The 14,140-nt window shown below is 47.3% G+C and overlaps 1 protein-coding gene across 1 annotated transcript in view; it reads left to right on the top strand.

Annotated features, from left to right (window-relative positions):
- Nucleotides 1-328: 328 nt before the first annotated feature.
- COL16A1 (collagen type XVI alpha 1 chain) overlaps nt 329-14,140 on the top strand; it is a 162,269-nt gene continuing 148,457 nt past the window's right edge. The window contains exons 1-6 of the mRNA XM_084816361.1: nt 329-520; nt 4,429-4,561; nt 5,113-5,167; nt 6,431-6,477; nt 11,314-11,388; nt 13,257-13,374. Of these exons, the coding sequence (XP_084672487.1) occupies nt 329-520; nt 4,429-4,561; nt 5,113-5,167; nt 6,431-6,477; nt 11,314-11,388; nt 13,257-13,374 (620 nt within the window). The remainder of the gene's footprint in view (nt 521-4,428; nt 4,562-5,112; nt 5,168-6,430; nt 6,478-11,313; nt 11,389-13,256; nt 13,375-14,140) is intronic.

Genomic DNA, 14,140 nt, shown 5'->3' with positions numbered 1-14,140 from the left:
TTTAGATTAACTCTTTGCAGCCGGGTCTGGGTGGGGCTCTGAGGCCTCCAGTTCTGGTCCACCTGCTGTGGAAGCAGTGCAGGCTCTATGTTCTGTGGAGCCCGCTTGGGGAACTGCCCATGGTACTGATTTCGTAGCTGCTGGCGTACCTTGTCCCTGAGACCTTGTTTGCCCATGTCCTTGACCTTGGCTTTGGCTTTGGTCAGTGGCTGGACCGCCCCTCCGGGTTTGATCCGAGTCTATGTTCTGTGGAGCCCGCTTGGGGAACTGCCCATGGTACTGATTTCGTAGCTGCTGGTGTACCTTGTCCCTGAGACCTTGTTTGCCCATGTCCTTGACCTTGGCTTTGGCTTTGGTCAGTGGCTGGACCGCCCCTCCGGGTTTGATCCGAGTCTTTGTTTGGAGCTCTGTCTTTTGGCCAGCCCTGCCACCCAAGCCGGACAATAAATGCGGCAGGGCTCCCTTCCTGTTTGCCTTCAACCTGCTGCCTGTCATGGTTGCAGGCTGTCTCTCGCTTCAGGTCAGTCAATGGCTTCTGAAGCAGCCTCTCCCGTGATGCCCATTTGCACTGCTGATGTCCAAAGCTGCTCCGTGCTCCTCCCTCCACTCTTCACGTGCTCCCCTTTCATTCCTCTGTGAAGTATAAAACAGACATTCCGTCTTCCTGACTTATGGGCTTGTTTTTCCCAGGAATTGGCTAAGCGTGCTGTAAACAGCAGACGCCTCTCAGTGACTGCCCTGTTTGTTCTTTGGCCCTTTCCTCCCTGTCCTGCTGGTTTGTATCATGGCAGCTGCCACCTTTGGCAAAATGAAATTAGTGCCAAGGTGCCTGTGGATGATACGGGGAGTGCAGCTCTGGTGAGCTGGGAAGAAAATGCCCCTTGAGGTTTAAGCAGGCCATAAAGACCCTCCTTTACAAAGGCAAGCTTTTTAGGATTTGTCTTGTTTTATTGCTCTGTCAGTTTTACCCTTTCTTCCTGGAGCTTCATTTTACGATTATATTTGTATTGTTAATACTGGATCAGAACAAAGCCCCATCTAGTCCAGCATTGTGTTTGCACAGTGGCTGGCCAGATGCCCCAGTGGGAGGCCCACAAGAAGGATATGCGTGTAATAGCATCCTCCACCTGCTTGTATCCTCCCAGCAACTCGCATACAAAGGCATACTGATACCAGAGGTAATATCTAGCCATTGACAGCCTTATCCTCCATGAATCTAGTTGATTAAAAAGCAAAACATCAAATAAATACATCAAATTCATTCAACAGAATTAAAGAGGGGTGTCTTGAGTTTGGCTGCTATAGGAAGGAAGAATAATTCAGTAGGTAAGAATACACAAGGCACTTTGGAACAACAATTTCAGTTTTTTTCAGCTCTGCTACAGATTTCCCATTGTGACCATGGGCAAATTTCTTAAGAAACCATAGAAAACGTCCTACATTACCAGTCTGTCATTGTCCCTATTTTGTTTTGGGGGGATATGCTGGGGTGGGGATCCCTTCTTAAAACTGTTTTCTTGGTATGTGCAGGACAATATACTTGCTTCCCTTTTACTACTCATAATGGCCTATCCAGACAGTGAATGTTGCTGCATGTGTTTGTGTTGTAGCTATTCTACAATATGTCCAAAGAAATTCAACCAAACCTGACCATATAAGATAGGTGTTGATCTGCGTGGAACACCATCTTACTGGTTGCTCCACAGTTGTGCACTATTCTCTTGGGAATGACCCAATAGGCTTCCTTACTTACTTTTAGATGGGTTATAAAGTTTCTTTTTTCCCCCCAACAGGTTTGGTAACTGCCAATTTTAATTGCTTTTATGGTCTTTTATTACTGGTTTGTTTTTGTTTTGTTTTTTTGCTTTATGATTATTCTTCTTATAGTTTTTGGTATTTGTATTAATGTTCTTATTATATGCCACCTGGGGTGCATTTTTATATAGAGAAACAAGATAAAAATAAACAATAAATTGCACAATCAAACATTAAAGGCACAATCCTATGCATGTTTAGACAGAAAAATGTCCTACAACTCCCAGCATAACCCAGCCAGATATGCTGATGTAGGACTTTTTTCTGTCTAGCCATGCATAAGAATTTGCCCTATGTTTTAGAAAAAGGAAAGTCTTGCAGTCCTGTTACTAACATACCTTCTTTATAAGCCAGTACCAGACAAGCTATTGCAGTGTTGATTACTATCAAGAGAGCAGGCAGAGCATTTTGTAGTGTTGTGAAGTAGCTGAGGGAGGTGGTCAGCACATACACCTGAGAATAGCAGTGTTATGTGTAGAGATGGGTGAGGAATTACCTCCAAATATTTTTAATGGATTTACCCAGTTCATGCCTCCTGAACCTTTCAGCAAACCTAGTCAGAGTTGTGTTCTGAAATCCACATTTTTTGGTAAGCTTTCTGAATGCAGCTTCTCTCAGGAAAAATGAGCACCAAAAATGTGTATATCAGGGGAAAGTCCCCACAAAATGCATGTATTTGAGGAAAGTGCCCAGAGAACAGCATTTCAGCAAAGTAAAGTACATGGGAAAAGGCTTTGTTGTTCAGTCGTTCAGTCGTGTCCGACTCTTCATGACCCATTGGACCATAGCACGCCAGGCCTTCCTGTCCTGGGAAAAGGCTTACATTAATGCATACATTAGGGAAAATATGCAACAAAGAAAAGTGTCTTTCCATGTGCAGTGTGTGTGTGTGTGTGTGTATCACAAGCTCATGCAGAGATGGGACAGAATAAGGTTGACCATAAAAAGACAATGATTTTGCCAAGACTGAGATCCATCCATTCCTAAAGCAGTGCTGGGTTTGGGTTTTGGAGGCCTCTCAGGCAACCTTTTCAGTCAGTCCATCCCCTCTCCCCTACCATTGCTCACTTGCTCTCCCTCTAGGCCCAATCTACCCTGCTGCCGAGAGAGAGGGGAGAGACATGAGTGAGCAGGCATCAGTGTGAACCACCTAGAGAGCTTCGGCTATTGGGCGGTATAGAAATTAATTAATTAATTAAATAAATAAATAAATTGATAAATCAAAGAAATTGTTCCTTCTGCTCATTCCCATTGCTTTCTGGCACTCTTCCTTGGGGCCAGAGTGGGTGAGCACTTGGCAACACCAAGAGAATTATATTGTTGTTGTTGTTGTTATTTTTATACTGCCCATAACTGAAGCTCTCTAGGCAGTTCACAAAGATTAAAAACATTAAAAATACAATATGCAAAATTTAAAAACATAAAAACATACAACAGACAGTATACATAGAGACAACATATATCTGAAAACAACTTTGAGCAATCATCAATCAGCCTAACCATAAAACAAATCTGGGAATGATTAAAAACTCATTGCATGCTGCCAAGTGCCTGGGAAAAAAAAGAAAAGTTTTGACCTGGTGCCGAAAAGATAGCAACGTTGGTGCCAGGTGGGCTTCGTCAGAGAGATCATTCCATAATTGGGGAGGTTGCCACTGAAAAGGCCCTCTGCCTTGTTGCTGTTTTCTAAGCCTCCCTTGGAGTAGGCACCCGGAAGAGGATCTTAGATGTTGAGCATAGTGTAACAGGCAGCTAAAGGGCCAGGGGACTCTGGTGGTCAATGAGGGCCTTTGGCAAATGCCCAACAATGCTGACCCCTGACACCAGCCTTGCATAAGAATGTCCCTATTTTTTTGCCAGTGAAATATCAGAGGGGATGTTATACAACCTGCAAAAACAAATTGTTTTGCACCATCTCAGGGGGTGGTGAAAAATGCAGAGCATCCTTTGCAGAAGCAGGCTCCTTTGGAGAAAAATATCATGGGACAAGCCCCTTGTACCCAAATATTTCATCAGCTCCTCTTTCAAGTCAATATGCAAACTTCAGTCTTCCCCACCTCGCCGGTTTGGGCCGTGTGTACAATTCTCCTTCTTGACTCTCTTCTGTTTATCCCTTCCCTTTCAAACTGCTCTTCTCTTTGTGCTATTAAAACTCTTCCCTGGACATTCCTCAGATGATCTTGCGTCACAACAACACAAGGATCTTCTCTCTGAATCTCGCTTTAGGCAACGTCTGGAGATAGCGCAGAAATGTGGGGAGCTACAGCCCCACACCAAGCTGCTTGGCCACTCTCTATTTATACTCTTTCTGTCTTGTCCATTATTTATTTAGTTAAAACATTTATGTACCCTGCCTTTCTGTGGAAACATTCAACTTGCCTAACAGCTTCACTTAAAGTTCCTCAGATGTTTTGCCTAAGGAAGAACCCACAAATTCACGGTCAGCTTTGATTTAGGCTAAATTGCGGTGGCAGCAGCTCTTTATCTAGAACATTCCGCCGTGTTCTCCTTTCGCTGCCTAGACAGCGGTCCAGATGACTTCCCCAAGGGCATCCTGTGGCCCACGCTAACCCATCAACTTCTGCTTTGGGTGTTTTTTAATGCGCCTGGCAGCAAGACGAGAAGCAGATGTCGCAGCCTGGTTGCCTCGTAAGGGCGCTCGGGAGCAGTTTTTCAGGAGCTGTGATGTCCCTTCATAAAAACACTGTAGCAAACCGTGGCTGCAGGCTGCAGCTGCTCCGAGCCCGTGATGTTGTGGTTTGACACTCCAGGGCCGCCGCCATTCCAAGATAATTCATCGGGGGGGGGGGGCGTGTCTAGAGCAGCCTTCCCCAACCTGGCGCCCTTCAGCTGTGTTGGACTGACTTCCATCATCCCCAGCCTTTGCCCATGCTGGCTGGGAATGTGAGACTTGCAGCTGACTGTGTCTGGACTGGAACCCAGATGGGGAAGGCTGAAGTACTGACTTTTCTGTCCTAAGCCTACCACCAACCATTTTGACTGGGTGTCCCTTATGAGAGGGAGTGAAAACATTTCTCTCTATTCAAGCATGGAGGGCAGAGGGGCATTGCCTCCAAAGGCAACAACATTCCCCTTTCCTATAGCAGGGCCAGTGCCAAGAGTAGGCATGGTTGGGCACCTGATGAGGGCTCACAACCCAGCAGGGGCCCGCTGACAAGCGTCCCCTGGACTTGTTCCCTCTTCACCTGCCTCTCTGGCCCTGACAATGGTAGTGCCGTAGTGGTGAGAAGGAGCAGTAGTTGCCACAGCCTGCTTGCCCGCTGGCTCTTCGCCTAGCCAACAATAGCAATGAGAAAGAGCAATGGCAGCTGTTGACAATGATGGTGAGCAGGTAGACTCACGGGGGGGGGGGCATTGAGGGTATCCTGCCCAAAGCCCTGAAAACACTGGCGCCAGCACTGTCCTACGAAACACAATGACCAAGGGACAGAACGTTTAAAGACTTCTGTCCCACTTTCTTTTCTCACTATGCATTAACTGCAACGCCTTCTTGGCAGCGATGTCTCTTTGAACTCAAGCAAGACACTCCTGGCATCTGCGCTTTCCAGCAGTTGACTAAAATGCATGAGTTCTTGTCCCACTGCACCCTTTGAATAGGAGGAGGAGGGGAAGAGGCTGAGCACAGTAGGGTAATGAGATTGCAGGAGATGGATTGATAGAGGACTGGTGGTCCCTTCCTCCCCACTTCAAAAACGTCTTGGATCAGAAGGGTCTGCCAAAGGAAGAAAGTAAAAAACCCTACCACATCAATTTAGGGTTAAGATCTCCTTCCCCCAGGGGCAGGTGCCAATGCAGTGGCCTGACAAGAATGGTGAAAAAGGATTAATGCAGAATCAGGCAGAATTAATCCTCTCCATTTTAGTTGAACTGCCATGATCACATGCTAAATCTTTACCCTACCTACTTCGGGAACTGCGCTGTAAGCCTGGATTTCTACAGCATGCTGTATTCTACGAACTGACTTAATGAGATCTTTGGAGACTCCTTGTCTAAAGAGTGGGATGATAATGTTATAAACAAATAAATAAATAATAGTAGAATAAAATAAAATAAAATAAAATAAAATAATAATAGAGATGGGCAAGTCTGTCTGTTTTGCTTTCTCCTGCACTTTAATTTTTTAAGTCTCAAGTTCTTTCTCTCCCAAATATAAAGAAATTTGAGAAGGTTGGTAAATTCTTATCAAAAACCAACGAAGGAAATTCTCCCCCATCTGCACCAGCCAAATTCAACAGGTGCAGCTATTCCCAGCATGGAGAGGACCAGGTTGTGCCTGCCTGCCATGAAGCGTTAAAGATGAGGAGTCTGGTTCAGGGATGATGTGGGCCGGCTGATGCTCGAAGCTCAGCAATTCCTTGCCAACGTGGCCCTCCAGACACCAGTCCAAGGAACCCCGGCCTTGCCCAGCTCGCAAGGAAGGAGAGAATGAGGGGCTGGCGGGCGGCAATGGGGACTCCTGCTGCCATCTGCCAACCCCTTGTGCTCTCCTTCCTTGCAAAGAGAGAAGCAGGGGCTGGTGGGCGGCAGGGGCAGGAGTAGGAGTCCCATGCCGCCCACCAAGCCCTGCTTCTCTCCTTCCCCACATGCTGAACAGGGTCAGGCAGCCGGCAGGGGTCCAGCCAGCAGTGCCCGAGGAGGCAGGTGAGTTCGGCCATTCCTAGTCTGTTTTGAGTACACAAGGATTCGAACCCAGGGTTTTTTATGAGCACTCAAAACCCTGGGACTAGGTCAATGAATCTGCCCATTTTAGTATCTCCGTCATCATCATCAATCATTTCAATCACAAGTTCTTTCTGTCCCAGACATGGAGAACTTTGCAAATTTTGGTAAATTCGTATCAAATCCGAACTGAAAGGAAATTCTCAGCTATCCCTACTTAATAGACATTCACACCCTCACATGGAATTCCCAGCAACTGTAGATCTGTGAGGAGGGGGGCGAGGGATCTCTAGCAATAAATTCACAGCACCCCCCACCAAACTACAATCCCCACTGAGAAGCCATGATGTTTAAAAAGATATAAAAACCTATACCAGTTTGTAGTGTAGTTGTGACCCTGGTTTACACCATAGGTTATGAAGAACAAGCATTCTTTCAACCTCCTACTCTAGGCACCCCAACCTCCAGATGTGTTGGACTGGGAGTTATAGTCCAACACATCTGGAGGGCACGAGGTTGGGGAGGCTGCTTTCTTCCAGTCCCCACTCTCTTTTTCTCCCACCTCATCGTTCTCTTAAATAAAAAAAAACAACTTCGAAGAAAACATACATAGAAAAAATGGTGGTGGAGTGACCCACTTAGGTTTGGCTGCAACCCACTTGTGGGCTCTACCGCAGCAGTTGTAGACCAATAATGTGCCACGAACTGCTATCCTATGCACACTTGCCTGGGAGTAAGTTGCACCGAATTCAATGGGGCTTGCTTCAAAGTAGACATGCATAGGATGGCACAGATGGATAGACAGTTGGACTTTGGAGACCAGAGTTTAGATCCCTACTGAATTATGAAGCTTACTGTTGCTGACAACAGCGGCTTAGACAAGTTGCTGACTCTCTCTTCCAAACCTACCTCACAGGGCTATTGTGAGAATAAAATAGCATGATCTCTTACGAGGCACCTTGAGCTCCTTGGCAGTAAAAAAAATATATGATGGCATTTTAACGTCATAAAGAAATGCCTTGCCTCTAAGCAAGGATGAATTTGAAGGCTTGGGAAGAATTTGCTCATCCTTTACTATCTTTGTAGGAATATCCACAAGAGAGATGTATCATCTTGGTCATAACTGACTGGATAGGGACCAGCCCTCATTTTGCCAGGGAAGTGCTTCTAAGGAGCTGCCAACTATCTGTGCTGCTGCAGAATTAAACTTTCTCTGATCCATCTAGTGTTCACTCTGTCTTTTTAGCCATTTTAGACCGCAGCAACACTGCAGCGTGTTGATAATATCTGAACTCAGAGTCTTCTCTTGTGCAATGTGAAAACATCAGAGGTGGAGCCAGCTTTGCAAGAGCAGCAGAAAAAATTCGGAGAGGAAAAATTGGATGATGTGATTGCTGGATGTAAATGCTCCACCCACATCTTTTATACATTCATTCTTATATTTATTCCTGAATAGATAGATGATCAGACAAACAGACAGAATTAGGGATTGTTGTCACCCAATTTTTTAAAAAAGAAACAACTTGATTAAGAGAGCAATCCTATGGCCCCTAGACAGTGTCGGGGGGGGGCATAGGATAGTTCAGATTCCTGGATCCGAGGTTGGAGACAGCACTCCGACCTCGGACCCAGGAGTCCGAGCTCCCCACCCCTCCCCCTCCCCCTTGCAGCTGGTACGGAGAGAACTGTGCTGGCTACCTCTCCAAGGTCACAAAGGCGACCTCAGAGGGAAGGGAAGGAGGGCGGTTCTGTGGCTGGGGAGGTGATGAGACAGCTTACGCCATAACACCAGGCCTCCCCAGCCTCCTGCTGTCCCCCTCCCCAACGCCTCAGCTGGATGGGCAAAAAAGCCCGTCTAGCTAAAAGGCAGAGCAGAAGTAGCAAGGAGATGCAGATGGCCTCCGCGCTCCTACTGCTCTGCTTAGGATGCCTGTCAGCCTCCGAGTTTGGAGGCTGGTGATGGGCATCCCAATAGGACTGCGCCCTTAGAAGGATGCAGGTTCAATCTCTAGGATCTGCAGTTAAAAAAGAATTCATAGTAGCAGGTAATAAGAAAAGACTATTCTCTGCTGGAAACCCCTGGAGAGCCCCTACCAGTCATATAGACCAGGGTAAGCAACAGCGTGCCCACGGGCATGCATATGCCCCCAGACAACTTTCTTCATGCCACGGAGATACCCTACTCCTCCCAATTTTATTTTAAAAATATTTTTCATATTTTCTTTCTGGGATTGCTTCGAAGTGAAGTGGGAACCTCTAGCTGCTGCCATCTTAATTTCCCAGGAATGCTTCTGAGCAGGTTACTTCTCCTTTGCAATTAGCCATGCCCACCCATGGCAGCCATTTTATGGTTATGCCCATGGCAGTTTCCCAGATTTCCAGATGTGCCCATGGGCCTAAAAGACTGCCTGCCCTTGTAGTAGACAATACGGGGCTAGATAGACAAATAGCCTCGCCTGGTATAGAGACAGTGAACTTACTTTCTCTCTCTCTCTGTCGCTCTGTCTCTCACACATGCAACAGGCCTCCCATGAGGTGGGGTGAATCCCCCACCTCAGGCAGCAAATCCGGAGGCGTGGCAGATCACGGAGCCACACCACCAGCAGGAGGGCCCCCATCCCCTGCCACCTGCCTCTGTCTCACCAAGCGCCAGAATGGTCCGGCATTCCAGGAACGCATCCAGTGTGGCCCAGATGCCTTCCTTGGGGGGCGGGGGGGTCCTCAGAGCAAGGCATTGTGGGTGAGGTGGTCTTGAGAGCATTTGTGCCACAGTGGCAGAGGGAAGGACCCAGAGTAAGACATGACGGGTGGTAGAAGGAGGCATGGCACATGTCCTCCTGCCTGTCAGGACTCAGGAGCGCCCTAGCGGCCTCTTTCATTAGACTCCAATAGCCAACTCAAGACACAGACAAAAGGATTCTTTTCAAGGCTTTAATCCTTTTACAACTTAATGACTCTTTCAGATGCTAATCACCAGCAACTAAGCAAGGAACAGCAGAGTGGCCTATGCGCCGAGTAGGCAGTTGATCCCCGTTTGAAGGAGAGTCACTTGAAGACCCTGAACTTATGGGGTAGGGAGAGATCTTCCCTCTTTCCCTTGGGTCCACGGGACGCGGCCGTTGCTTGTGCGCCAAATGGGTGCTATGCCTCCTTTCTGCACCCTCCATCACTCGTCGCTCTCTGTGTCTGCGTCGAGTGTCTTGCAAGCCCCCCTCCTGCACTTTCTCACTGCCAGGATCACTACCTAGTTTAGGAATGCCGGCAGGAGGAATCTCTGCCAGCTGCTGTGCCTGTGAGGGATGAGCTGGCTCCTCTCCCACGGATTGCTGATCCTCCTTGGAATCAGAACTGCTCTGGGGCTCTATCAGCTCAGTTTCCACCCTGAAACTGCCTCACGTGGTCAGACATCTTGCGCTACTGCTGTGTGCACATACTGCTCTTCCCCCTTTTCTGTAAAATTGTGGACAAGCTTCTTATCACACCTTGAGGGCCATCCAGGACCACATACAATGGGTAAAGTCTGGCCCTTGGGCTGCCAGTTAGCTATGCAGTATCTTAGGCAGTAGCTATGCCTCCCCAGCCTCCTGCTGTCCCCCTCCCCAACTCCTCAGCTAGTTGGGCAAAAAAGCCCATCTAGCTAAAATGCAGAGTGGGAAGAGTGTGGAGGCAAAGATCGCCTCTGCTGCTCCTCCCACTCTGCACTGGATTCCTATAGGATTGCACCCATGCCCGCCCTGCCCCCCCCCCATACACATACATGTTCTCTCACCACAGTTATGTTGTATGAATGTGAACAGGGCTTTAGATTCTGGCTGAATAGGCCATGATTTGGAGCAAGACCTTCTGCTATGATCCTTCCCTACACGCACATGTTCAGCGTACCCTGATTATTATCGGAACAGCGCTCTAGTGAGTTTGTGGTTAATGTGAGGTTTCAACCAAGGGCTTCCCCGCCACTACATTTTGATGCCATCTGTCATGTGGCTTCTTAATTTCTATGGGGAGAAAGAAATCCATGCTAGGTTTCAGCCACAGGCTTGGCGATGATATTGGGGGTCATGGGAGGATAGAATTACCACCAACGAGAAGCAAATATGGTTTCTGGTAAAGGAGTATTCAGGGATGAGTCATTTCCCCCTTAAAAATGCTACATTATTATTATTCATTGTCATCATTTCCACAATAAAATATAACACCTGGAAATAGAAAGATCTTACACTGAGTCTTGGCAAGACAGGACCTGGTGTCCCAGCTGATGTGACGATTCACCAAAAAACCTCACATGGAGTCTGCATGTGCAACATCCCCTAATTCTGTAGAGATAGCTTAAAAAGGTAAAAGTGTCCCCAACCGGTCGTGTCCGACTCTAGGGTGTGGTGCTCATCTCCATTTCTAAGCCGACGAGCCAGCGCTGTCCGAAGACGCTTCCGTGGTCATGTGGCCAGCATGACTGAACACCGAGATGCACGGAACGCTGTTACCTTTCCCGCCGAAGCGGTACCTATTTATCTACTTGCAATTTCTTGCTTTCAAACTGCTAGGTTGGCAGGAGCTGGGACCGAAGACGGGAGCTCACTCCGTCATGCGGCACTCGGGTCTCGAACTGCTGTCCTGCCGACCTTCTGGTCTGCAGTTCAGCATCTTAACCACAATTTGTTAATCGAATGTGTTTCTATCTGTAAAACAAAAATAAAATATAGAACATCTTGTAGCTTGCGTTATTTTCTCTCTCTTTTTTTAAAGTTATATGGGTAGCTTTCTAATGTGTTAATAAATTCAAATCCTAGGCACTGGCTGATGGTACATTTCTTCTTGTAGGGGAGAGGTGTCCACAAATGCAGAAGGAAGGTCTCCGGCTGGACCAGAACAGTGACGAATATGTAAACATAACTGGTGAGTGTGTGCCATCTTTCCACCACCCTGCTACTTCTCCACTCCACCTCATGAAATTTCACAGGCGACAGAGATACACTTGCAGTGGTTCTTTGCTGCCCCAAAAGTCCCTGTGGATCTAAGTCCAGCATATTATGGCAGGGGACACTGGTGAATGTCAGCACTTCTCTGTCTTGCAAAACGCAGGGCTACAGAGAAGGCTAAGACCAACCAAGAGCCAGTGTGGTGTAGTGGTTAGAGTGTTGGACTGGGACTTGCGAGATTCAGATTCCAGTCCCCACTCAGCCATGAAGCTCACTGGGTGACTTTGGGCCAGTCACTGACTCTCAGCCTAACCTACCTCAAAGGGTTGTTGCCAGGATAAAACGGAGAGGAGGAGGAGGACCGAGTAAGCCACCGTGGGTTCTTTGCAAGAGGAAAAAAGGTGCGATATAGATGTAATAATAATAAGTAAAATAAAATAACCTGCACTGCCAAGGAATACAAGGACTGCCCCTAGATTAGTGAGATTCTTCACAATGTCACAGGGAGAATTTGTGAGGGTTTAAGTGTTGAACTGGGGACTAGGGCTGGAAGTTTGGGGCGGGGGTTAGCAAGACCTGCAAGGGGCCAATGTTTCTGCAGTTCTTATCTTCCAGGATGTGTTGGGGGGAAAGAGGCTGATGTCTTCTTCTTTTTCTTTTCATACTGAGATTAATGGGGTTCATGATATGCTCGTGAGCAAATTAAATGTGCAGGCCACATCAGTGAGGACTAGTGACACATCTCACCAAAGCATATTTTAAAATATGGAGTCCCAAATGGATATTTCTCAATCAACCAGAGAATGTGGTTTTTTTAAACATGTGTACTTTCTAAACCAGGGGTGCTGAACCTCTTTCAGCCTAAGGGCTGAATTCCCTTTGGGGGCAGCTCTTGGGGGCTCCACTTCCGTGGAGGGCAAGGCAGCAGGAAAAACAGGTGGGCCAAAACTACCCGCGTGTTTCAGCCTGAATCTCTTGTTGCCAGTAACTAAGCCTTTGGAGAGGCGTTGCAAGAATAGGGTGGGGGGAAACTGCACAAACGCTGCGAGACCACCCAGTGATCTGAGGCTGGGAGAAATGGGGTGGGACCAGAGGGAGGGGCCCTCTGGGGAACCCGTTTTATTGTCGCACAACCACCCACTCCCCATTTTCTAGCCTTTTCTGGGTTTATTCTAAACCAACAACCTGCCCATTTATTTTATTTATTTTTTATTTATTTATTTCATTTCTATACCACCCAATAGCCGAAGCTCTCTGGGCAATTCACAAAAATTAAAACCAAATGGCAGACAATAATACAATTTAAAATATATAGAACATTAAAACCACAATATAACAATACAACCACAATAAAACCTAGCAGCAGTGCAGGAGTTTAAAATACAGATTTAAAACAGCAAAGCTAAAAGTCTAGAAAGCTAAAATGCCTGGGAAAATAATACGGTCTTCACCTGGCGCAGAAAGGAATACAATGTAGGCGCCAGGCGAACCTCACTAGGGAGCTCATTCCACAGCCGGGGTGCCACAGCAGAAAAAGCCCTCCTCCTAGTAGCCACCCGCCTCACTTCCTTTGGCAGGGGCTCATGGAGAAGGGCTGCTGAGGAAGATCTTAGGTCCAGGCAGGCACATATGGGAGGAGGCGATCCTTCAGGTAACCTGGCCCCAAGCCGTTAAGGGCTTTGAATGTTAACACCAGCACTTTGAATCGGGCCATGTAATGAGAAAGCGGGAATTGAACCAACAGAATAGGCATACAGGCGGGTGCTGTGGGAGGTTGGACTTATTCACACCAACTTTGCTCGACTCATGATCTGGGTGCTCCCTCCTCTTCTGTGTCTTTTGCAGGGTTCAATCTAATTAAAAGGTTTGCTCTCCTGAGGACCTCGGCCATTAAGAAAATCCGCAATCCCAAAGGCCCAATGATTTTGCGAATGGGCAGCACCCCTCTGGTCCGGCCCACAAAGTGAGTATGCCTGTTCCCGCTTCTATAAGCTGGCGCGTGGCTGAAGTTCTACATGTACATCTGTCTTCTGCAGACGACGTTACTATCCCACGTTGGTCTTCTTTGTTCTAGTTGTGGCATTGAGGCATGCCTGTTACAGAGGTCACAGCAGAGCTTGTCTGTGACGACAGCTATCAGGGCATACCCATGCTGGCTATGGGTCCAATAAACATTCCCTTTCCCCCAGGGGTCACTGGGAACTGTAGTTCTGTGAGGAAGGTGGGCATCTCTAACAGGAAATTCTCAGCAAACTACAAGTGGATTCCTAGGATTCTTTGGGGAAGTCAATATAGCTAAACAATGTTCAAACAGCAACAACAACAAAGCACCACTGTAAGTTTGTAGCACAGGCATGTGTTCAGTGTGATGAAACCAGAGTGTCTTGTTTCATGAGTTTTCCCACATCTGCCTATCAATGTGAAAAGGGCTGCTTTACAATATTACAACAACCTTGCAAGTTAGGTCACTAATTCCAAAATTATGGATGGGGAACTGAGGGGAGGGGGAGGGGGGAGCGGGAGTGTGTGTGTGTGTGTGTGAAAGTGCCCTGGGCCAATTACTGAGTCCACAGCAGAGTTTGGACCTGAGATATTTCAAACCAGATATAGTTTGCCACCCACTGTACCAGTATGATGTAATCTACATTTGGACTGGTGAGGCCTAGCTTCAAATCTGTACGCAGCCATGAAGCTCATTGAGTGATCTTGGGCCAGTCACTCCGTGCCTG

This window comes from Heloderma suspectum, chromosome 10 (genome assembly GCF_057233095.1).
Source record: "Heloderma suspectum isolate Gila_16-S chromosome 10, 16-S_ref, whole genome shotgun sequence".
NCBI lineage: Eukaryota > Metazoa > Chordata > Lepidosauria > Squamata > Helodermatidae > Heloderma > Heloderma suspectum.
Note: the sequence above shows the minus strand (reverse complement) of the source record. Positions and strands in the feature narration are given on the sequence as shown.